Consider the following 26,176-nt stretch of genomic DNA (forward strand, 5'->3'; position numbering starts at 1 on the left):
CATTCAAGCCTTTCAATACTTTGAAAAGTAGAAAACCACCTACACCAATATGATAAAAGGGTGATGCACTGAAAGTCAACAGATGCAGATTTTCCCAAGTAACGATGATGTTGCAAGGCTTTCTTCGTCTCGCTTAATTCCTGGCAGTTTAGATGCAGCACCGACATATTGCTGTCCTTTCTTTTCTATACCAAAAGTGGCAAAGAATTAAAACGGCTTGGTTGTGCTTCAAACGAACAATAACGACCCTATACTGTAAATCTGTGAGAAGCCAGTGAGGGACCAGATCTGAATTTGAGCACTGGCAGCCAGGTCCATAGCCTGAGTTATAGAGACCCTAAAGCCATAAGTCCAAATTCCCCCAGTGCCACCCCAAACTACTGGTAAAGTTTTTGACTAGAATTCAATTTTGAGAGTATCTGATTAGATTTTTCACTTTATTTAGCCACTGAACTTTCTGATTTTCTTTAAGTCAATTATATAGCCCTACTTGATAGTCTCGAGTGCAACACACGCTGTTAATATTGCAGATTGTCATTTGACACGTTACTATCGACGCCCACAGCATGAATGAAATATATTATACGGACAGTCAAGATACGTTAGCCAGGAGAGACCAACCCGGGGAGCCAACTTGATAAAAATTCTGCTTTTCTGGAGAGTTGTTGTGTGCCAGTGATGGGAGATAGGGCAGTGGCAGATTCTGACGCATTGAAATGCATCAACACACAACCGGTGTTCAGGCTTACATAGAAAAACATTGGGCACATGAGTTTTGACGCATTTCAAACAGGTGTGTTAACGGTCCCGTTGCCACAAAATCCCATCATTTTAAATTCTTTTCTTTCTGTGAAGATACCTAGTCTGAAAAAATGTCAAAAGTAGTCATAAAAACAAATGTGCGGTATGCGTAGTAAACTCCTTCTCAGGTCATTAAACCTGCCAAATTCCAACAAAATAGTGTCAAGGACATGACCTCGGTGTCCTACGGTCTGCTGGTTGGTTTGGGGCTTAGCAGGGAGCTATCTGGTGGGGAAAGCATGACCAGACCGTTCCAGGAAACAGAGAGCTAGCAGTGATAAGTACTGTAGTGCACAGGGAATTGGACATTTCCAATTAGTAGAAAAGAAAAATATACAATAAACAAATAAAGGGCAAGAACTAATGGTGGGAAAAAAAAACAAAAAAAACACACAAAGCATTTGCTTACAGAGACAAATTAAATCATAAAATTTACATAAATGCCATATTAGGTGGGATGCAGCAATGAAACAGCACAATTTACTGGTTCTCTTTTAATTGTGTATTTTTGTTCTCGACCACTTGGGAAAAATTCACATTGCACTGGCTGATGGGAACTTTCACTTATTTGCATTTCCTTCGGCTGAGTTTTAGAAATTTGCTAAAAAAAATTGTGCATTATTTGGATGTAAACATACACACTCAACTCCACAATCAGTCACAATTAACACTCATGACCCACACTCGCACTCGGACACACAGTCTCAAAAAAGCCAATGACTTTCTATCCCTCATACACAGACTCAGAAACAGTCTCAGACAGACACACACACACACACACACACACACACACACACACACACACACACACACACACACACACACACACACACACACACTCCACTGGAATTACAATGAGCATTACAATCATTATCTAGTTAGGGCCTTCAGTAGCACCATCATTGGCATTCAGGGACACTGTCGGCATCTCGGTAGGGTGATGAGCATGCGAGCACGCTCAGGCAAACACACACACACACACACACACACACACACACGTAGGTTTTAAATGACGACAGGGGCGTTGAGAGAGATCTCTGGGTAATATTTTCCAAACCATCACTAGGTCCTACCTCGCCATTGAGGTAGAGAAGGTCAAAGGCGTACAGACACACTTGCACTTTGATCTCCGTGGCATCCACGTCCTGCAGGGGAGCAACAACAACACAAACACACACACATTAATATTTTTCCCTTCACAAAAAATATGCAAACATACCCATCTTATTCACAAATAGCTACATCCAACCTTGGGAGTTGTTACAAAGAGCGCTTTGATTTCCCTCCCGATCATCTTGAAAGTTAACCACCCCGCCTTCTCGTCTTCTCTCTACCTTTTTAACAGCATTGCACCTCCTCGTATTTATCCCGCTCCTCCAGCATATTGCTTGCTGCCCCACGACTCACTTCACTAACCTCTACTACTACTCCATCTCCTACTCTCACCTCTCCAATACCTTTTCCTGTTTATTCTGCTCTTGTTTACTCCTCTCAGTCCCTACTCTCTCCAGTTTGCCTTATTACAGAGTTTCCACCGTGGCGCTGATGACTTTTCTATAACTGCATGAAAGTAATATTGATTTCCTAGGATCGAGTCGTGCCGGCTATTCGTAAACCCATTGCTAAGTTTTTTTTGTGTCAAGCCATTCATCCCTAGCTAATAGCTAGTTTCAAACTAATGATTTTCTAAATCAGGTGGCACTATTAAAACTTAAAGGTATCCTGTGGAGTTTTTGACCAATGGTAGCACCGAGGAGCAACGTTTTTTTCTAATGAGCGATGCGATGCCAAGTCCTGCCAGTGGTTTTACACTATTCCGATGATTTACAGGTGGCGGTTACGCACCATGATGAGTAGCGTTGCACGAAAAAAAAAAAGGCAGGGAAGAAGACGACTGCTAGTACGTAAACATGGATGTAAACAATGTAGTTCTCAAACTTATCAAAACAGTCATTTTGGTCAATGTTTTATAAGAAAAGAAATGCATTCAACACATTTCTTAGGCCTCAAGGATTCGCACAATGTGTTTTGTGATTAACACTGAGTGTAAACAGAAGCTTTGTGAGAAAACTCCACAGGGCACCTTTAGTAAATGCCTTAGATTGTAAAGACTTTAGTCATTTGTAAATCAGTTGCTAGGAGTTGCTAGGCTGCTTATTATCCCTTTCATTCTTCCTGCTAAACGCGTGACGTATTAGCAAGTTAAAATAGTGTTGCTTCAGTTTCACCTGTTACACCAGTTATTGGCTAGTAACAACTAGTTTCTACATAAGAACTAGTTTGTTTGGTGATGCATAAATCGCCACTTGGTACACACCCAACTTACAATTAGGCTAGGCTTATTGTTACAAAGAGCTGGTACAGTTCTCCTACACTTGATGATATTCTAAAACTTATGAACATTGATAAAGGAATGCGATCAGGAATTCGACATGAAAAGGTAGTGTTTAAAATAAAATCTCTGCAGTCTTCAAACCTAAAAAGATTTCTCCTCTGATTTATCACCGTTCTCCTTCATTCTCCTTTTCTCTCCCTCGTTATTTTCCCCGCTGCTCGTTAATGATGTTTAATTAGTCCATATCAGGTTCCATCTTTTCATCTGAAATATTTCACTTCAGCAAGTGAACTTGAGGTTGTTACTAAATGCCAGAAGGGCAGTACAATCAGTTTGTGCATCAAGCCATCATTACAACTAATCATGATTTCATAGTGGCCGTAACAGTATCCAGCAGCAGAAAAAAAAAAAAGGCAGGGAAGAAGACGACTGCTAGTACGTAAACATGGATGTAAACAATGTAGTTCTCAAACTTATCAAAACAGTCATTTTGGTCAATGTTTTATAAGAAAAGAAATGCATTCAACACATTTCTTAGGCCTCAAGGATTCGCACAATGTGTTTTGTGATTAACAATGAGTGTAAACAGAAGCTTTGTGAGAAAACTCCACAGGGCACCTTTAGTAAATGCCTTAGATTGTAAAGACTTTAGTCATTTGTAAATCAGTTGCTAGGAGTTGCTAGGCTGCTTATTATCTCTTTCATTCTTCCTGTGAAAAACGCGTGACGTATTAGCAAGTTAGCATGAACTTAGTGTTGCTTCAGTTTCACCTGTTACACCAGTTATTGGCTAGTAACAACTAGTTTCTACATAAGAACTAGTTTGTTTGGTGATGCATAAATCGCCACTTGGTACACACTCAACTTACAATTAGGCTAGGCTTATTGTTACAAAGAGCTGGTACAGTTCTCCTACACTTGATGATATTCTAAAACTTATGAACATTGATAAAGGAATGCGATCAGGAATTCGACATGAAAAGGTAGTGTTTAAAATAAAATCTCTGCAGTCTTCAAACCTAAAAAGATTTCTCCTCTGATTTATCACCGTTCTCCTTCATTCTCCTTTTCTCTCCCTCGTTATTTTCCCCGCTGCTCGTTAATGATGTTTAATTAGTCCATATCAGGTTCCATCTTTTCATCTGAAATATTTCACTTCAGCAAGTGAACTTGAGGTTGTTACTAAATGCCAGAAGGGCAGTACAATCAGTTTGTGCATCAAGCCATCATTACAACTAATCATGATTTCATAGTGGCCGTAACAGTATCCAGCAGAAAAAAAAAAAAAAAAAAAATCATCAGGATAATCATTTTCAGCCATTTTCATCATCAAGTTCTCCATTTTTGCATTCTCATTTCTCCTTTCCTAATTTACAAGGATGTCATCATGCTGACGGACAGACAGGGTAAAGGGAGCAGTTTTGCTCTGATGTGACTGGTGTTGTGGGAAAAGGCCATTATTCTGATCAAAACTGAAAAAACACCTCGCTGACATTTGCAATCCCACCCCCCCCCTCTCCCCTCCATTCAGTTGACTCCTCTGTCTCCTACTTATCAATCTCCCCTTCTTTCTGTCTGCTCTACCTTTATGAAACGGAGAGAGCATTTTTATTTTCTTTTCCTCCCATGTTATTACATCCCTCTCCGCACCATACCTTTCTCTTACGGGTGGTAAGGACCTGGAAGGGCTGGATCTGTTTCTTCTCCCGGTCCCAGGCAACAGCCTCCGAGTCCAGGACGCAGGATACCACCGAGTCCTTCTTCACCTGTGGAAGAAATGATGAAGACACAACACAGAGATTATACTCAGAGAGACAAGAGCGAGATGAAGAGGGTTTTTCATCATTAAAAAAAAGCCAGATGAGATTATTTGCCAATCTGCATATAAGCAACATCTGCTGTAGCAGATTGTCTGAAGGTTTCACTGAAGTAAATCCAACAAACTTACATTCAAACTCAGTATGAGAGACTAAACCTGGAGCTTTTAAAAAAGGCATGAATACAGGTATAAAAGACATTTTCAGGCTGTTTCAGGACCTGCAGCTGCCCTCAATTTATTGCCATGTGCTTTGGGAGTCAACACATTAACTTTTTTTTTTAATCCCCTACATTTATCACTACTCTTGAGTAGCAATGTCTGTTGCTGCTGTCTCTTACTAAACTAGTTATCAAACTGTTAAACACACCCCCTCATTTGGTCAGATGCCCACACTGTCCCAAAACTCAAATGCCTCACTAGATATGTTTTGAGGTATCTTTTTTCTTTTTTTTTGATACTGCATTATAAAAGGAAAAAACAAAACAAAAAACAAAACAACTGATAGGGTTTAGGCTGTGGCTAAACCATCAAGCTCACCGCCAGATTATACTGACCAACACCACTGATTTTCAAGGTCACCACCACAAGATTTTCAGCATCCGAGTGGCTGCTTATTATCTAAAACACCAAATCTTATGTGTCAGACTTAACCTCTTATGTCCCGCTGTCGACTTGGGGCCACCTGGATTCTTTAAACGTTTAAAATGAACAACCTGAACCAGACCGAGAGACGATCAGCAAGTGAAATCTTAAAGGTGATTAGAGAAAGCCAATCAGAGCTCAGAGTAGGAGGCACATTAGGAGGTAAAAGGTTGTTTGGAAACAGACTAATATATCAAAAATAACCAGTTATCCTTAAAGGTCATTAGGCTAAGTAATGCATTAATTACGAATAAACGCATTTGAATCAATATGAATGTGTTAATGTATTACAATTAATTCATAATTTAAAGCATTAAAGCACTACGGTAGCATCAGGAAAATAAGTTTTCCCTCATTAATATGCAAAAAAATGCAGCAAGGTGCTGTAAAATCTAATCAGACCATCTCCTCTATGCAGCAAACGTGTGTTAGTGTGGAGTTTCACTCATTATAAATGTATTGTGTTCACAGGAATTAATTGACACACACAGACACTGCCATTACAACATATTGTCAGACAAGGAAGGCAAATTTCAATTTAAGCAATATCTGTTATCAATTGTCTGCTGCTTTAATGGTCAGTAATCTATATCTGAGATGAAAGCTCGATTTAAACAGTTGACATGGGCTATTTTCAGGGCACAAATTATAAAAATAAATAAAATGTACTCAATTAAGACTCATAAATTACATAAAACACAGAAAAATGATTTCAAGCACAAATGAAATGAAATGAAATGATACCATCATCTAAAAATACTACATCTTTCTTGTAAAATGCAAATTAGCAGTCTGCTTATTTGTTTTTCCATCCAAAACCTTACAGTTCAGGCAGAGGTAATGGTAGGACAGAAAGATGAGACAGCATAGGCGAGAGGTTAATAAAAGAAAAATGACACAGAAAACAGGTTAAGGAGTGTAGAGGGAATGAGGAGACAGGAGAGGAGCGGGAGAGAAGACAGAAAAAAAATGAAAAAGTTTTAAAAGGGAGGGAGATGTGTTGAAAAAGAGTGCGAAAGACAAATTGTGAGAAGGGAGATGGGGATAAAGAGGAACTGAAAGCAAAAACAAGAAAGGTGAGAGACGACAGCAGAGAGGAGCATCAACAGGCAATGAAGAGAAAGTGAATATGTAAGGATTGCAGAGGGAGAGAGAGGAGTGGTGAGAGGGGAAAGGTTTAAGAGGCAGAGAGACAGACCAGAAAGGTGAAATTACAGACAGGCAGAATCAAAGTGCTGAAAAAAGATGAGAGGAAGAGAGCGAGAAAAGAATGAATAAAACAAGAGTGAGAAGAGAGGAGAAGTAGAGGTGAAAAGAGAGCAGCGAGTGGTGAGGGAACAAACAGGTAGCATCAAGAAGTAATGAAGAAGAAAGGAGAGGAATGATTAGACAGCAACACGAGAAAGAGACAAGTGGATGGATGGAGCAACGAGGTGAGGGACAAAGAACCATGTAGGTTTTAAAGTTATGAAAAGAAAAAGAGCAAAAAGCAGAGAGATGAAAGTCAGTGTGAGAGGGAAATGTGAGAGGGCAGATGTTATTTGAAATGATGAGATACAGGGTGTGAGAGAAAGAACGAAAGACAAAAATGAAAGGAGGGGCAGGTAGCACCGAAAAGTAAACTTTTTGCTTGTTTGCTGCCATGACATAACACTGCTTTTCAATGGGGTGGGGGGTACTCAAACCGAGCTGAGCCATAAGAAACCCACGGCCATTCAAGTCATGCTGGCACAGAGCTATTGGCACAGGAAAGCAAGGCGAGGTAGAAGAAGTTTTCCTATCCTGATGATGTGTTGGAGGTGTGCTGGTCGCACTTCTTTTTCCATTGATATGAAATATTTAAAACCAATCTGCTGATCTAATGGTGCCTAATAATTCCATATCTTGTTGCGTAGACCTATTTTTTTGGCTCCGCTGCAACAGCAGGGCCAGCCCAATAAAACGTAAGTGCCCGTGACTGACTAAAAGCGAACTGCCGGTTTGCTGTTGGAAAGAGGTTTTTTAATTATTTGCGGGGCATTTTTATGCTTTTGTTGGAGAGTTAAGAGCAGAGAGATGATAGGAAATAAAGCGAGAGTCCAGTCCCTGACTGGACTTGAACCAGGGACGCTGCAGTTCGTGCTCAGTGTCTGGGCCACCAGAGCGATTCATCAGTTGAAGGTTTTTTAATGTGAAGCAGCAGGAATTGTCAGTTTGCATGGCTCCAAGAGAGCTGTACGAGCGATGATATCTGAAAAAAAACGAACAGGAATGTAGAAATGATTTTATTTTTTTTTTGTCCTTCTCAGCTTTATCCATTTTTTAAAAAAGGACTAAATAGAGTCACCAGATAGATCCTTGCCACAATTTTTTTAAATCTAATCTTTGTCCGGGACTTAATTCATGACAACCTTGACAGCAAAAAAATACCATCCAGTGAGATGCAAAATTTTCCAAAAATTCATTCAAAACCTGATTGTTGATATGAGATATCAAGATCAAGATTGTGTGACTAATTAAAACACGGCGCTTTGTTCCCCATAACAGTATTCCCTTTCGGTTTCTTTCTCAGCTCAGAAGATTTTATAAGTAGCGGTGGTATGTAGTAATAAGGGTGACTTCCACAAATGTAGGTTCGACCAGAAAAACGAAATGCACTGGAACTTTCTAGTCATTCTGTGAGACGGGTTTCTTAAAACCTCAACAGTTTTGTCAGTACATTACTTCAAAATAAAATTCACCTAAATGATCAAGACATGAGGTTTTTCTTGAATTTGTTTAAAAAAACAAAACTCTAGTTGTTTTTTTTGGAAGCAGTCGCCAACTGAAAATTCAGTGCAGGAGAAGGACACCCGTTTCCTCCTATAAGCTCTGAATTATGTCCTGATAAATTCAGACAAAAGGGACCCATTAGTGACGTCCCCCGACTATTCTGAGAGTTGATCTGATTCAATAACCTGCCCTGATTAGTACGGACCAGACGGATATTTCTTTTAATAATACTTACAGCAACAGTGAGTGAGAAAGGCGAGAGTGGAGAGATAAAACTGATCTAGTTTTATTTGTTACTTTATTGCAGTTCCTCACTAAGGCAGAAAAAACACCCCCAGCGGGTGCCGGGGTAGCGAGCGTGCTCAGATAACCCCAGGCCAGCTGCCAAAGCCTCTGGTACTGGTGATCGCCCCCCCCCCCATTGACAGCCATTGCAGGGATGAATTTTAACGACGAGCTGCTTTAAAATTTCCATATTTAGTGGACACCTCTGTAAATTTTAAGAAGAGGAAAATTAATGGCTAGAAGTGGCTCTTGACGTTTGAAGAGGGACAAGGAAAGGTAACGACGGGCAACGGAACAAGTAAACTTTGAAGAGGGATTTCAAACTGAAGCCGACAGAGGCAAAAAAGGCATAATGAAAGAGTGAGCAAGATAAATGTGTGCAATTGTTTTTTACACGGCTGTAAAAACCATCAGTTGACAACAACAGCTCACAGCAACTCGCCCCTCTCCCAGGGGCTGAGCCGCGGCGCTCCGTTTGTTCGAGTGGTTTACCTTGGGAATGCGAGAGATGATATCGGGGTACTTGCTGGTGTTGTCTTCCTGGTTGCGGCTGAATATTCGAACCTCACCGCTGTCCAGAATGTGAATCTGTGGGTTAAAATGAAGCACGCAATACCATATATAAAATAAACACAAACGAGGGGGAAAAAAAAAAAAAAGAAAAAGATTTTAAACTGGGCAGTGTTTGTCTTACAAGTGAAACCTCAGATGTGATAATTAAATCTGATTTGACGGATGTGTGAGTAATGACCAGATACTGAAATCAGACTACACACCATTTTTGTCTTGACTGCCAGTTTACAATGATCACAAAGACTGAGACTACGAGATGACAGAGTCACATATATTGTTAGTCATGAGAATACATCTGACGCTTAAGGGTTTTTTGAGTTTTGCCCCTTGTGTGTATATGTAGTCTGTCCTCCAGCCAGGTCTTTGTTTTATAGGGGACGTCATCTGCCCAAAGTCCTACCTGAATCGAAGCTCTACGGAGACAGGGGGGTGTTATATGCTGTTTTGGGCTGCATAAGTAAAGTCAGCTTGACTTGAAAAATAGGAATCTGGCATCAGGGAACTAAATACTTAATGTTTAATTTTCTTTTTTTTTTTTATAACATTTGGCCTTGCTTTATGAGGATTGTTGCTATATACACCACGTGTTTCACAGCTGCATTTTATATTGACTTGTCTGGACTATGGTGCACTCGCTGTTGCACAATATTTCTTATAATGTTCCTTGGTGCACATTAGCTACATACATTTCCCACGGTGCCTTTTTATCAATTTGGCCAGGGACAACAGATGACTCTGGTTACAGTTCTTTTTTCTATTGATCAAAAGGTATCACATCAGATATATATAATAATGAAACGAAATACACACACAAACATTTCACTGACTGATTATAAAGGGAAACAACTCCACACATACATAGTTATTTTGATTCATCAACTACCACACTACACTAACTACCTTTGGCTATTCACCAAATCTGAACAGACACAATCACATACAATATACTGTGTGCGAGCGCGCACACACACACACACACACACACACACACACAGACACACAGAGACATACACAGACAGGGAGTTTTTAAGTGAGTGGTGTATCCTGACTCCCCCTACTGGCTGTTTGAGGTAAAGTCCACTGCAGTGAGACCAGAGAGAGGAAAAGAGTGAAAATTTAGATAGAAAGAGGAGGACGTCATAGGGTTTGCTCTCTCTCTCTCTCTCTCTCTCTCCATCTTCCCTCTCTGTTTCTGTTTCTCTCTCCTTGCTCATCTCTGTTCTACTCAATTCAGCTCAGTTCAAAGGCACTTTATTGGCATGACTGTCCAAAATTAACAATACAGCTGGAGGGGTTTACATTACAGTCTGTCTCGCTGTGGCTCTTTGTGTCTCTCTCTCGAAATTTCCTCAGCCCAACTGCTGTCTCCCGTCGTGTCTTTGTTTTCATCTCCTTCTGCCTCTTATGTGTCTCACCTTCACTGTCACTGGCCTCTTTCCTCATTGCTCGCCATCTCCAACCCACCCCCTCCTCCCCTGGTCTACAGTGGCAGAGGTAGCTTGCTCTGCCTAGAGGCCTGGGGCAAAAGCAGCACTACTGTTTATCTTAGAAGAATAGGCACACAGACACACACACACACGCACACACACACAATGCAGAAACACCATGCATGTATGCACACAGTCAAGTGAGCACACAGCGAGAGTCACAGAACAGCAATACCTCATACTCAAAGAACACAGCCAAAAGGTATATGCATACAAAATTCAGCAGGCATATGTTCGCTGCCAAAACGCAAGAAAAACAAACAGCGGCACTCTGTCACATTGCCACCTACACGCACACAGAAGAGCACACACCTGCGCACGCTCGCCGTCGTACTTGTACTCGCAGGTGAACGCCGCCTCGTCAAACTTCTTCATCACCTCGCCGACACCTTTTGTGGGGTGAGCCAACATGGGTCTCAGCGGTACACCTGGGAGAAGAAATGTGGCGAGAGAATTGGAGGAATTAAACAACTAAAAAAAAAAAAAAAAGCAGGACACCTAGCAACCATTACAAAAAACAAAACAAAACAAAAAAACAAACAAAAAAAATGTGGTTATGCATTTTTCATGAATTTTAAACAGTTTAGAAACTAATTGTGAGTTAGCCCAGGGGAGAATTTTTCTCCTTTTATCACTTTGGAGAGGCCACTAACAGGCCTCCGGGTTATGAGAGCAAGGTAGAGCTCAGATCCGTTAGACAGAAAACCCAGAAGCTTTGAAATTAGCCTAAATGACACATCACCATCACACCCACAACTGTTTCTGTGACAAAACCACAGTCGAAATCAGTTTGTTTGTATTCTCATTTGGCCCTAATGCGAAAGTTTTTTTGACACATATCCCCTTGGGCTGCGCTGCTAATTTAAGCTTCAAAGGCAGTAGAGGAGTGGTATCATGAAATATACCAAACAAATTCCTTTAATTGCAACTCATAGAGCATGGAGCCAGATATGACAGGACAGTAACGTTTCATCCAAACTGGCTGGTGGTATCCAAAACTTCACCCGCTCCTTTAAATGTAATGCATTTTAAAAACAAAAAACAGCCCTCTGAATAACGATTGCTTACCTGCCAATAGCTGCTTGATTTTTCTATCTGACCAACAGCGGCCAATTTAGTTTCCTAATTTAGTAGCGTTCAGATGGTAACTGGTATTAATTTCCTACCTTGGTACCAAAGCTCCTTATCACAAATAGCTTGACAACAGTGTAATTGGGTGCTAATCCTTGGTTTAGTGGTATCTTGTCTTTCTGTGATAAATGACTCAACTAAAATAACTGACTCACCTCCACTGAACAGATCAATAAGCACACACCAGTCACAATTTTGAATTAAATAACCTTTCAGCCTCCCGATTGGCTGCTTACCTGGAGTGAGCTTGCAGTGATTGGGTAGCTGGTCTATGCCCTCTTTCTGCAGAACAGGGATAAGGATGTCGTAATTGGGCATCTCGCTGGACGGGAGAGCGTTGGGAGTGAGCGGGAGACAAACAAGGGTGTTTGGGAAGAAAAACAGAAAAAGGAAAGAAAGAGAGAAAATAAAAAATTAAATAAAAAAAAAATCAATATCATCCAAAATGAAAGTGAACAGAAAGAGTGAAGGAGAATGAGGGACGGGGCTTAATGTGGATGAGGCACTTTAGTGGCGCAGTGGAGAGACTGCAAAGTGAAACGAGGGGGGTTTGATTAGGCTTCAATTACCAGTAAGTCTGTTTGAGAATGAGACTCTTCTCTTCGATCCAGGCCCGCCTGCTCTCAGCGCTCATCCCCTTCCCTGCGTCGATCACAGCAGGAGGGAAACCTATAAGGAAGGAGGGAAAAGGTGCATTTCAAGCAGATCTGTGTAAGTGGCAGAACATCTGTGTGTGTGTGTGTGTGTGTGTGTGTGTGTGTGTGTGTGTGTGTGTGTATATATATATATATATGCTGGTTGAAAGTTCGGAGGCACTTCAAAGGCCAGGGAATATACAAGACTTGAAGCAGTGCAATTACTTATGTATACCTGCACTTCTGTGTTTTTTGCAATTAACTAACCCTAAAGGTGCAATTCCAGTCCCACTGTGGTTGAAACGTTTAAGATATATAAGATTGAAGGCCAAATTAATTATTTTGTTTCCCAGTTTAACATTAATAATTATGTTTTATATAAAATATGACTGAACACTGAATTATTAAAATTAATTATTAATTGTAATGATTCACTTCAGCCCTGCAAAGAAGTTTCTCTTAGTCGACTAGCCTGATAAAATAATGGTGAAATAAATAAATAAAAATAATAAGAAAAACATTTCCAGACCAGACCACAGATCAATGCAAATTTCCCCACCGAGCCTCTGGTCTAATTGACTCTTATTAAAGCGTACCTCCAGTCGAGAATAAGGCACGAATACTAATAAGTCAGGAATTCATTTATCTAATTTGCTGTCGGTGTTGCTGGCGAGAGCAGGTCAGATCAGTGCTGAAAGCAGGTGGTGAGAGAGAGGCTGCAAAGCCTCCTCCTGAAAGTGAGGAATGCAGCAACATATTGGTGACAACGTGTGTCAACACCTAATTACATCATACATAATTTCTGTTTGTGTTCATATTGTTTTGTTTTGTTTTGTTGTTGTTTTTTTTTAACTTAAACGAGCTTATGAGGGACACATTTGATCATATATCGGTTTGGTTAACACATTAAATTGATCAAAACTCATCGATAAGAGTTCTAATGAATGCAAAGAATATTTTAACACTGCTTTAACAATCCTCTATTAATAAAACTTGCTTGCTCTAACACCCCGCCTTCCTCTCCTTTAGTGAGATCTCCCATCATACCACAGGTACAGAAGCATTTCATTAAACATTAAAAAAAAAAGTCTGCAAACTTGAATTTAAACAAGGAAACGGGAAACTGGTGAAGCACCAGTTTTTCCATAGATGGGGGACAAAAATCAACAGTCCCTGATGTGTGTGATTTGAAAGTTTATATAAAGCCAATGTGAGGCTTCAGCAGTCTGTCCCCCATCACTTACATTGGAATTGCTTTAGGAAGCGGTCTTTTAATGGTCAGTATGGACAGGAGGAGGGATAACAGCAAGCAAAAACTGGTTCAATGTACATATGGGCCCCTGACTACTGTTGAGATGAAGGGTTTTTTTTTTTTTTTTTACATCTCTTTTAAAGTTCAAGGCTACCTTGTCCAGGTGGGGTCAAGCACACAGCCTGGCTGAGTGCTGATAGGACACTCTGCTCGGCCAGGCCTATCCGCAGCTTCCCAGCAAGGGACCTGTCAATCAAAACCACAAGATTAACGGCAGTCAGCGTTGACACCCGCTGCCCTTGACAGCAGCTACATGCTTGAACATTCACACGCGGAGGTAAGAAGGCACTGCAGCATCTGCGTGTCTATATACATGCAGAAGCGTGTGCGTGCCTGTGATCACACACGCAGTCGAGCCTGTCTGTGTATGTGTGAGAGCGCGTTATTTTACCTGACTATGTAGCGGGCTTCGGAAAAGCGGCACGCCACAAAGAGGCCTTTGATGATGTCGATTTTCTTATTCATGGCCTGAGGCAGGCGGGAGGAAATTGAGATTCACAGAAGAAGAGCGAGATGTCAGAATGGAAAAAAAAAACTGAGGTCACCAGCAAGTACAAAGTCCATGTTTCACCCAGAGTGTCTGGGGGGGGAGAAGAAAAAAAAACCCCACACATTCCCAGTAGCAACAGGGAGGAAAAAGGAGCTAATTGTTTAAGAGATTCCAGCCAGGTGACAACTAACTCAAAGGCTGAGAAATGACCCCCTTCCACTGAAGTCGACAAATGAACTAATAATTCCTTGTTCAACACACAATCACATTTACATTTCCTTTCTCCTCTCTCCCTGACCCCGACACTGAGCGGCACACAGAGGGAAAACAATATTTTCTCAAGCCCGCTCTCCCCTAATGAAAACGTTATGCCGTGGCTCACCGAGTTTCCACTCATGCTGGCAATTTCCTTCAATTTCCTGAACACGCCCCCTGCTGTCAGACTGGCTGGTTGGAACATCATGCGCTGGTTGCTACGGGAACTCTCGGCCACTAGGCCCAAATCTCCTTTCTCCTGCGCCTCTGCTTTGATTTTGTCCAATTGTCGCCCTGGAAACAAGAGCAAGACGGTAAATAGCAGCCGCCTCGCCGGCTGATTAGCAGAGGAGGGTGGCATCAGCAGTTAGGCTGGGATGCACAGGCAAGTGTTTGGGGGCAGAAGAGTGGTTATGCATGTGTCTGTGTGTGTGTTTATTTATGTATGCGCGCTCCTATTACCAGTTGCTTGAGCAACAGCTTTCATCAGCACCGTGTCTCCAACGCCAAGCTCCATCCCCAGGTAGGCAGGACCCAGCTGGTTCAAACACAGGTACACACAGCACAGCAGGTCATCTGGAAAAAGAACATAAATAATACACACACACACACACACACACACACACACAATGTTATTACACTGAATACATAAGCATGCACAAATACAGAGAGAAAGACACCAGCACAAAAATACAGGCCTAAAAAGAGAAGCAAAGACACACACGGGGCACAACACACTCTGAGACAGCGAAAAACACTCACACACGACACACAAACATGGACATGCAGACACAGAAACACACTCAAGACACAAACAAACACAGACAGACACACCCAAGGGCTCATGGATAGACACACTCTCAGTCGTGTCACACAAACATGGACATGAGGACACAGAAACACACACTCTCAAGACATCACACACACACACACACACACACACACACACACACACACACACACACACACACACACACACACAAACAGCATATGAAAAAAGAGAAACTTACACACACAAATTTAAAAAACACACACACACACACACACACACAGACACACACACACACACACACAACAACAACAACACAAAGACACACAAATCATTGGAATCCCACAAGTACATGCTCATAGACGCGCGCGCGCACACGCACTAACAAACACACACACACACCAATGAACTGACTCATCCTCCCACTTTTATGTCCAACCTGGCTTCATCATCATCTCCTTGATAGAGTGGCTGGCAGCCAGCTGCCTGTGTAGCGACATCAGCATGCATTATGGGAGAGATAAAACACCATTTACCTGGAGAGAGCAGCAGCACAGAGCGAAGCAGGTTCGACAGCGTCTCGATGTTTCTCAGCCTAGGAAATGACATTGGGATTGCTTTGAGACAAGGAGGACAAGTCAAACGAATTTTAAAGCTATTCTGTAAATACTGGGAGGCGGGAAATGAGATTTGTCCCGAGGTTTTAATTGGAAATGGAAGTTCAGGAGGCAGGCGAACAGTTCATTTATGAAACATCAATTGCAGTAGGTGGGAAAAATACAAGACTTTACCGGGACGTCTGTAGTTTAATATCCTCAAAAGATAAAAACGGAGTCTGTGAAATGTGTTTTCAATTTGTTGGTAAGAATCTTGATGAAGTTTCACATCATCCTTTAAAACGTGTGATCTACATGGTTTCCTAAAGCTATGAATCACATGCATTCCCTTCACCAGAGATTGTATTCCTTGTTGGTTTCTCCTCAATTTTTTTTAGCTCAAAAGTTGTAAATTAAGTCACAAAAGCCAAAAGCTGAAAATCAAAATCAAACCGAGTTGTGAAAAAATTTGTTAAAGCACATTCTTTAATATTCATAGAAACTGACCTATTTATAAAATTTCTTCATGTTCCCTGCCTCTCCAGGAAAAAAAAAAAACGAATCCAATTTCCTTACTGTCTCTGGCTGGAACTCCAAAAAATGCCAACAGAAAGCCCAAGTAGTAAATTTGTAAAAATGCATTGGTATATGGAAATCCTTTGAATATTTAGCAATCACTTTCTCCCAAACGGCATTTACCTCAATCTGGGATAAAACACCTTTCCCTCCATATGGAGCTCTTACCTGCCAGAGTCCTCTTCGATCTTCTCAAAGGTGCGAGCCACCGCCAGGTACGGCACTCTGGAGAGTGACGAGCGCGTGGTTAGCAGGCGAAGATTTCCACACTGACAGATTTTATTTTTACATCCGACAACGTTTAGCTGACTCAACTGATCAGAGCACCTAACAAATTAGTGCAACTGTAGAATGAGCTCCGGTTCTGGGTTATCAAAACGAAATGAGAGCAACGGCAAGGGGGACAAAGGTCAGAGCTGCCGTGGTGGGAAAACGGTGTCCTTTAAGATATGTTAAAAAAAAATTATTTCTGTAGAGCTTTTTTTTTTTTTTAGATGAACCACTAGATTTAACTGCATTTCAAATATTCTAAATTCTTAAGTCTACGAAGTATATCAAATAACTATCAACATTTGTTTTTCTTAATATTCCTCCAGAGTAGCAGATGAGTTTTGTTTGCATTATAGAGGCAGAGGGTATATCTAATCAGAAAAATCATTTGAAAGTCAACTCAGTGAATTTTCTGAGACTGACATGTTACCTCACACTGTTCAGAAGCAGTAAACTCCATCTGGAATTCAGAACGGGATGAAACAAACACACCACAAGACTGTACACAGTATAGAGGCTGACTCAAGTCTAAGTCTGGTATAAGCAGTGTGATTTGCACCATGGCCTTGATGTAAAATTCCACGATTTTTTCATGACTTTCCATTTCTAAGTCAGAGCACTTCCCTGGTCTGAACATTTTATTTCTTCAGAGTTTCTTTATGGTAGACGGTGGGAATATTAGCTCTGGGCCTCTTTTTTTATCTCTGTTTGAAAGTCAGAATTGGCGGGTTAAAAAATATTGGCAGAGGAAAAGACGGGAATTACATGCCACAATAGGCACCGTCCACACTGGCATCCCAAGTTTTGTAATGACCAGAATTATCACAATCCACACATAGACAGGCTGTGATTTCTGTATTTACTTTGGGATAACATTCTCCTCGACTGGATGAAAAAGATTGATGCCCAATTCATGCCCAATCCAATTAGAGATTTTTTTTATGTGTGTGTCCTATGACTGTAACCTCTGTGTCACATTGCAAAAGGTCTTGGCTTTTACTGATTTACTGGCCAAGCACCTTGCTACTCAGAGATGGAAACATGTTTTCACCAACTAAATCTGAAGGCAGGTTTAAGCGAGTGCTGACCTTAATATTATATATAGAATAACTATACACTACTAAGGGCTATATAAAATACTTTCCCCCCTGTCTTTTCTGTTTTTCCTTTCTCCAGTTCTCCAATTTTGTTACTCTCCCGTGTTCAAGAGGTTGTACTTGGTGGATGGGTAGATGTGATTATGTGCATGCTCTTTGTCAGTGTTACAAACGTTCTGCTGTTTGCAAAAAGTTAATATTTTTGGAGACTCTTCGACAGCAGCGGCAATATGTCAAATGAGTTATAGGAAATGACCCTAAAGAGGACGACAGGTGTGCAGTCAAAAGGTGTTTGAAGGTGCTATAAAATGAGTACCTTCTAGCATCTCCACATATTCTGAGACGTTTTTGCATAAGGTGGGTGACATGAGTGGCGAATAGGGCGAGTAAAAAAAAAAAATAAATAAATTTAAAAAAATAGGCTCGGCTTACTTCTGGCCCTGCTTCCAACAGGCGTGGTCCACCGGATGATAGCCTGGCCTGGACGGATCGTAGTCTGTCGCTCCTGAAGCTGACTCGCTGCGGAGGAACGCAGCGAGGAAGAGGGAGCAAATTAGTGTCACACTGAGAGATGGTGACAGCTGTTACTGTAACTGAAGCCAACTGAGAACTCTTTGTAGACTGAAAGTCATGCACACTATTATCATAACAATGAGATACTTTGGAAGATATTTTAAAAGTTTCTCTGGTTCACACTAGAAGAAGTTGAACTACAGTAAAGTTCAGCTCAAGAGAAAATTACCACTACTTGTTAGGAAAAGTTTAACATATTTGATACAAGTGCATTTTCCACGTCAGGAAATGTTGTCTAGTAGTTTATTCTTGCGGGATAACACTGATTAGATAAGTGTTTTACTGAAGGAACATGTACAATATGATAAGTGTTTCTTTTCCTGGCAGAAGCTGCAAAAAGCGAGAGTCACACAAAATATCATTGACTGAATTCATTTACAAGGAACTGTGAACTTTCCTTTTTATGCCATGCCTATCACGCCTACACTGTTGCACACGAGGCAGCGATAAAAAAATAAATAAGATTAAAAAAATAGGCTCGGCTTACTTGGCCCTGCTTCCAACAGGCGGTCCACCGGATGATAGGCCCTGGGCCTGGACGGGATCGTAGTCTGTCGCTTCCTGAAGCTGACTCTGCTGCGGAGGAACGCAGCGAGGAAGAGGGGAGCAAATTAGTGTCACACTGGAGAGATGGTGACAGCTGTTACTGCCAACTGAAGCCAACTGAGAACTCTTTTGTAGACTGGAAAGTCATGCACACTATTATCATAACAATGAGATACTTTGGAAGATATTTTTAAAAGTTTCTCTTGGTTCACACTAGAAGAAGTTGAACTTACAGCAAAACGTTCTTTTTCAGCTCATAAGTTATAGAAAATTACCACTACTTGTTAGGAAAAGTTTAACATATTTGATACAAGTGCATTTTCCACGTCAGGAAACAAGTTGTTCTAGTAGTTTTATTCTTATGGGATAAGTACTGATTAGATAAGTGTTTTACTGAAGGAACATGTACACATGATAAGGTTTTCTTTTCCTGGCAGAAGCTGCAAAAAGCGAGAGTCATTACTAAAAATAATATCATTGACTGAATTCATTTACAAGGAACTGTGAACTTTCCTTTTTATGCCATGCCTATCACGCCTACACTGTTGCACACGAGGCAGCGATAAAAAAATAAATAGTTACGAGGATGAAAAATGCATTTCCTCTCTTCTAGAGCTAAAAATAGTTTAGAACGGAATAGTTAACGTGACCTCAAAATGACAAAGCAGTAATACACTGCTGCTGTTGCTGCTGCTGCTGCGGCTACTGGTTTATTAACGTGTAATAAAAGCACTATGCATACCATAAGCATTATGGTAATTCTAATAATTAATAAACATAAAAATGTATTGGGTTTAAGCAATTTAAGAATACATACCTCTGCAGAGACTGCGTTCTCTTTTTTTAATAATAGAAAATGTGTAAAAAAATTGATCTACATCTGGATCTGCATCCAAATACGCGACAGAGTGACAGACAACCTTGCGATATACTTTATGTGGCAAATATCAATGAGAAAATATTTACAATTTGACAGAAATATTTTAAAAATATCCTGTCGCACAATGTTGAGTAAGCTTTCCAAACTCTAGATTAGAAAAAAAATACCAAAAAATGATCACGTCTTCCTTGGCCCATAACCTTAACTTCCCAAAAAATTTAAGAGAAATTGTTAATGCCCAATTCAAACTAGAATTTCTTTTTAAATTTTTTAACATTATTATTATTTATTAATTTATTTTTTATTTTTTTTTTTTTTTAAATGGTTACTTTGATATTACTCCAATAATGGCCTGGCCTGACAGGCAGGGGGTTTTGGGAACAAAACTGAGCACCTGGCACAACAACTGCTCGTTACCTTGCGCGCCATTCATGAGGAAGACGCCGACGCAGCATCTCGGACGCTACACAAGTGACAAAATGACTCATGACTGGCCCGTCAACATTTTTCCCTTGTTACGCATTTATTACTTTTGTGACGTTGGCCCACGAGAGCACAGATCACCCCTTGGTGCTCAACTGTAAACATGGCAAAGTAAAATAGTAACCGCATTCTATTTCATCAAGGAACCTGTTACGATTCAACTATCATCCTCACGTCAGGAGCAGTATACCAAATTAAAAAAAAAAAAAAACACCTAAGGGTTCACCTAACTTCACCGCAGAGCAATGATATTTGCAGGTCTGCTGCATTACATGGTAGCAATAACAGATTTTGTCAGAAATCACAGTCAAATTTGCCCTTTACATGAGCTGCCAACCAACGTAATCAACATTAAACCCTCAACTGAAGACCCTCACACCACACAACCTTTTCCCCCCCTTCTAGTTTTGCAGATTATTACAAATCTAAATTATTCTGTCCAATGTGTAACCCTACTACGTCAATAAACTTCTACGACAAGAATGAAGAAAAAAGAAAAAAAAAAAAAAAAAAAAAAAAAAAGTTTTCGACCACCGTCACATCCATACTGATGTTCTCCAAGCAAAGTCTGGTGAAGAATTGTGGATTTGGACTGCCCTAAGCACTCGAGGACTTTCTGGACTTTAACTGCCTGTTAAGTCCACGAGTCTGCAAGTGCAGTGAAGTCCGGACATTTGGATTCAGCCAGACTAGAGAACACACGGGCAGGTGAGGCCTCCGGCCTATCAGGACTCATCTGTCTGTAACTTCCTGTGCTACTTTTTCCTTACCCCTTTGTGCCTTTAATCTCCTCCGCCGAACTCTTCCTCTCTGCATGTGTCTTTTTCTCTCCTTCATTCTTGTCTGGTTTCTCTGTCTTCACTGCAGCTTTTCTGGGAGCTATTAAAAAAATTAATTAATAAAAAGAGAGGTGAAGGTGGAGCAGGGGTTGCGGCAGAGCATTATTTTGCCATCTTTCCTGACCGTTAAAAGCACGGAGCATTTACAGACGTGTTTTCTTTTTTTGTGCAAGCACAAAGCTATGCAAATTTCTCCTCACCAAAGAAACTGCTGATGGGGGCTTTCTTGGCCGGCTCCTTATCTCTCTGCTCTTTTGCTTCTTTCTGCTTTTTCGCCGTTTGACTTTTCGGGCTCTCTTTTCCCTCTCGCGTGTCCTTTTCAACCACCTCCTCCTTGGCAACGGCAGGGCCTCTCTCATCATCTGTCTTCTCCTTTGCTTCGTTTTTCTTTTTTCCTCGCTTCCTTCATCTTTTCTCTCTCATCAGAGTTCTTCTTCCACCCGCCTCCCTCCTGCTTGGCCATTTCTCCTTCTCTTTCTTCTTGCTCCACCTCATCCATAGGGCTGGGTCGGCCTGGCACAGCCTTTTCAACTTTTTCTTCCTTTGCTCCTTGCTCCATGGGTTCACTGGTGTTCCCTAAACCGGTGGAGAGAGAAAGGGAGTGGAGTCACTGAAGACATAAATGCCAGCAAGTTTTCTGAGGACAACCCAGTTTTCTTTACGAGCCCATGTTTTGAAGATGGTTTTCAGCAAAACAGCCTTCTTCAATAAATGCTGCAGGTTATATTTTTGAGGGTTTACCTTTCACCTGAGAGTCAGCTAAGAGAGAAATGACTATTGACAAACTTATAAACCTTTTTTCCCTGAGTCCCAGCAGAAAGCGCTGGGGTCATGATACTGACTGGTTGAGGAGCCAGACATGAATCTTTAATTTTCTCATCCGCAGGTTAAAACGACTGGTGGTTTTGTTATTTTACTGAACAATTTCAGAAAAGAGACAGAGGCCATTTCCCAGTCTGCTGTGCTTCTGTGGGTACACTTGCTGCCAATCTGGGGAGCGAATTTGATAAAAATGGCTGATTTTCTGTCAAGCCGATGCACATCAAACCACCGTGACATGTGTCAAGACACCATTAGCGCGTGTTGCCCTCAAGGCTACTCGGAAATGCCATTATTTCGACAATACTTTTTATGAAAAAAGTTTCATGCAATTTCAAATTGTTTGGGATTTTTGCCTGTAGAAGTGTGTATGTTGTTGCAATTAATTATGAACAGGGCTCCTGTAAAGAGTACTTTCCTGTAAAAGGAAATGTGTGTCTAACAAAATGTTTAGTGACTGTTTTATTTGACTAACGGCACCTGTTGCCTCTCTGCTAGCTTTACTTTCTCTTTTTGTTCTGGACTTTTCCCTGGGAAGGCACAGAGAGCATTTATGCAGGAGAGATGCTGTGAATGCTTTGCTTTGCCACCACTGCAGGAAAGTGATGCTGGCAGTCCACTACACAACACAACACAGGCGTTAAACCCACTAAATACGTCCGTAGGATTCATACACACAGCAAATATCTGCATTTGAATCTTTAGAGGACAGTGTCGGTGTTGCAGGGATATAAGAACCATGTTAAATGGGACAGGTTTTTATGGATATTTGTCACTTTTGTTGTTTTTCTCAAAATGACAATATCTCTCAATATTACAAGATGGTAATATTGAGATATTTACAAAATAATCATTATTAATAAAATACTTAATAAGTTGTGAGCTTGTTTTTTTCCCCCGCTTTTTTTTTTTTTTTACCATGTATCGAAGGTATTTGTGCAACTTTCCAACAGTTGACAGGCACCAGTTAATTTTCCATTCTGTCATCATCGTGAGAGGCGGTTATGCATCTGCACTGCTGGCAGTGGTCTCAACACGGGACGCGATTTGCCGGGACTCCTCCTCCTCCTTGGCCTCGGCCTCTTCTTTGTGACTCTGTCGCCTCCTGCTCTCATCAAGCTTCCTCTGGGGGAACATCTTCCTCAGCTAAGCACATCAGAGAGAAGCATTAAATTTAAAAAAATAAATAAATAAATAAAAAGAAGTGAGAGGCATCCCGACTGAAATCATCATGGCATGATCAAACAGAAAAGAATGTGGGGATGAAAACAACATGGGTCTACGCCTACTGCAGATGTAGGCAACGGGGAAAAAAAGAAAAAAAAAGAGAATCACAGATACGGGACGGTTAATGAAAAACACTAATTCCATCCTGACAGATATTATGCAGCACAGCATCTTATAGTTCCAGTGCAATTTCTCTGTAATTTTATGCAGCAGTGGTGATCAGGTAATTTTTGTTTAGGGTTCCACATCTGCCCTTATGTTGATCCTTGTTAAGGTTCTAGCACAGGCAGTAATACTGCTGTTTTTCTGTTCGATATTATAATGAAAGCATTAACCCAGGACATTAAGAATGCAATTCCTGGTCAAATTAGAGCTTATTTCTTAATCTGATGTTTTTGTTTTTTTTTTTTTTTTTTTTTCCCCCGCTTTGTTTTTTTTTTTTACCATGTATCGAAGGTATTTGTGCAACTTTCCAACAGCTTGACAGGCACCAGTTAATTTTCCATTCTGTCATCGCAGAGGCGAAGGCGTACCTGCACTGCTGGCAGTGGTCTCAACACGGGGACGTTTATTTTGCCGACCCTCCTCCTCCTTGGCCTCGGCCTCCTCTTTGTGACTCTCGCTGTCGCTCCTGCTCTCATCAAGCTTCCTCTTGGGGAACATCTTCCTCGCTGCGCACATCAGGAGAAGCATTAAATTTAAAAAATAAATAAATAAATAAAAAGAAGTGAGAGGCATCCCGACTGAAATCATGGCATGATCAAACAGAAAGAATGTGGGGATGAAAACAACATGGGTCTACGCTCTTACTGCAGATGTAGGGCAACGGGGGAAAAAAAAAAAAAAAAGAGAATCACAGATACGTACTTTGCTAATGAAAACACTAATTCCATCCTGACAGATATTATGCAGCACAGCATCTTATAGTTCCAGTGCAATTTCCTCTGTAATTTTATGCAGCAGTGGTGATCAAGGGTAATTTTTGTTTAGGTTCCACATCTGCCTCTATGTTGATCCTTGTTAAGGTTCTAGCACAGGCAGTACTGCTGTTTTTCTGTTCGATATTATAATGAAAGCATTAACCCAGGACATTAAGAATGCAATTCCTGGTCAAATTAGAGCGATACTTTAATCTGATGTTTTTTGTTTTTTTTTTATTCAGTGGTGATGGTGGCAGGGCTCTTACTGTGGCAACGCACCACTGCTGAAAGCAAACACGGCCATCACCAAACACAAAGAGAATGGGGCGATGAAAAGAGAACAAGCCGCTTTCCTGGATGCAAAAGTAGGATGAGGGAAACAAAGTGAGAAAGGAGGTGCTTCCCAAATGAAAACATATCCTCCAAACTACAAAAATGCAGCTCTAAGTAGCTTAAATTCTCTATTCAAAATCCTACATTTCGGGTGTGACATTAAAAAAAAAAAAAAAAAAAAAAAAAGTAAAATATAAAAGGCTTAACATAAAGTCATTTGGCTGTTCCGTTGTATGTTGAATGTAGACAGTTGCACATACATGTAATTTAGAATTTACGGATAATGAACACGTTACGGTAGAAAAGCAGCAGCAGCTCTCTTTCACTCTTATCTTGCGTGTGTGAAATATTCAGGATGTCGTGTGCAGACTACAGCTATAAAATAATTGCTACATATGTTGGGGTTTTTTTTTTGTTTTTTAAAAAGAAAGTTACCAAAGCCTGCAAACCAAAACTGAGTCAAATAAACATTGACAATCAGCTACAATACTGAGACAATTACTGTAGTACTGCTCGTTCCATTAACGCCAGTCAGCAAACAACACATCCCAAGACAATGTAGCAGTAAAATTATTATCACAAGGTAAATACACCCAGGAAAATAATGACAAGCTCGAGAGAGAGAGAGAGAGAGAGAGAGAGAGTACTCGTGGTTCAGCAGATGAGATAAATGACAAAGAGTGGAGCACCATCTAGTCAAGTGGTTGTCAGTATAAAAGGTTCAGACCCCTCTGGAGAGTCAAGAGATAAATGGAACAAGGGGTTGGAAAGTGTACTTAGCTGTTTCTGGTGAAAAAAAAAAAACTTCTCATGCATTTAGTTTGTGATAAATCTCTTGTTTTCCCTCATTGTGAAATAATGAGTATCTGGAGCCATTAGGCTGACGCTAACAAGTAATCATGTAAAATGGCTCGAGGAAGAAAAACTGTCAGTCCTTAGCTGATGTCGGAGTTCATAATGCTGCAGCTTTGGAGGAAAGCTGAGAACCATGGACCTGGTGTAAGCCTGGAGTGGCGGGAGGAAGAAAAATATATATATATCAAGAATGAAACAATAAATGAAATCTGATCTGATACCAACCAGTCTTGCGTTTAACGATTCCAGGCGGAGTGACGGAGTTCGGGGTGCTGGGGGTCCCTGGTGAAGTTGAAGAGGCCGGGGTGGCCGGAGTGGCGGGTGTTAGAGGGGTGGCTGGGGCTGGCGGTGGAGACAGGGGGGTGGGAACTGCCTTAAACACATCGTCCTTCCGAAAAAGACAAGCAGAAGTGTTAGCGATCGTTGTGAAAAGAGGCAGCATAAACAAAAGCTTTAACGGCCAGAGTTACAGCTGATCCCCGTTTTTATTTGAAGCGATTTCTTTTTTTTTTTTTTGGAAATTACATCAACATCTTGACTATTTCCATCTACAGCTGATATTGAAAATGCAGGAACTGACAGTTGTCCAGCTGTCCAGAACAAAATGATTTGGACCACTGTGGACTGTTTATATTACACATACTCAGTGCGGCATCTTCTGCCAGGGCAACTGAGCTTATTCACTTTTAAAATTTGTAGCAAATGAAAAAAAAAAAAAAGTAGCATTCATTTGTTTATGAACAAACAATGACCTGTCCACATGGGATGGCAAATGAAATAAAAGCAGAAACCTCAACAAAGCCTGTGAGACAAAATATCTGAGCATTTTACAAAGAGCCGGAAAACGACACTGAATCCCAGAACGACATAAACCTCC

The 26,176-nt window shown here is 40.9% G+C and overlaps 1 protein-coding gene across 1 annotated transcript in view; it reads right to left on the reverse strand.

The window, feature by feature from the left end:
• Positions 1–26,176, reverse strand: part of lig1 (ligase I, DNA, ATP-dependent) — a 48,711-nt gene that overhangs the window by 19,201 nt on the left and 3,334 nt on the right. The window contains 18 exon segments of the mRNA XM_040144478.1: positions 1,875–1,946; positions 4,792–4,902; positions 9,126–9,221; positions 11,006–11,121; positions 12,061–12,146; positions 12,394–12,493; positions 13,866–13,957; positions 14,163–14,239; positions 14,644–14,810; positions 14,979–15,092; positions 15,822–15,880; positions 16,626–16,682; positions 18,257–18,343; positions 21,077–21,185; positions 21,346–21,526; positions 21,528–21,721; positions 23,725–23,862; positions 25,525–25,687. Of these exon segments, the coding sequence (XP_040000412.1) occupies positions 1,875–1,946; positions 4,792–4,902; positions 9,126–9,221; positions 11,006–11,121; positions 12,061–12,146; positions 12,394–12,493; positions 13,866–13,957; positions 14,163–14,239; positions 14,644–14,810; positions 14,979–15,092; positions 15,822–15,880; positions 16,626–16,682; positions 18,257–18,343; positions 21,077–21,185; positions 21,346–21,526; positions 21,528–21,721; positions 23,725–23,862; positions 25,525–25,687 (2,019 nt within the window).

The sequence above is a fragment of the Xiphias gladius genome, chromosome 14, assembly GCF_016859285.1.
Source record: "Xiphias gladius isolate SHS-SW01 ecotype Sanya breed wild chromosome 14, ASM1685928v1, whole genome shotgun sequence".
NCBI classification, from domain to species: domain Eukaryota; kingdom Metazoa; phylum Chordata; class Actinopteri; order Istiophoriformes; family Xiphiidae; genus Xiphias; species Xiphias gladius.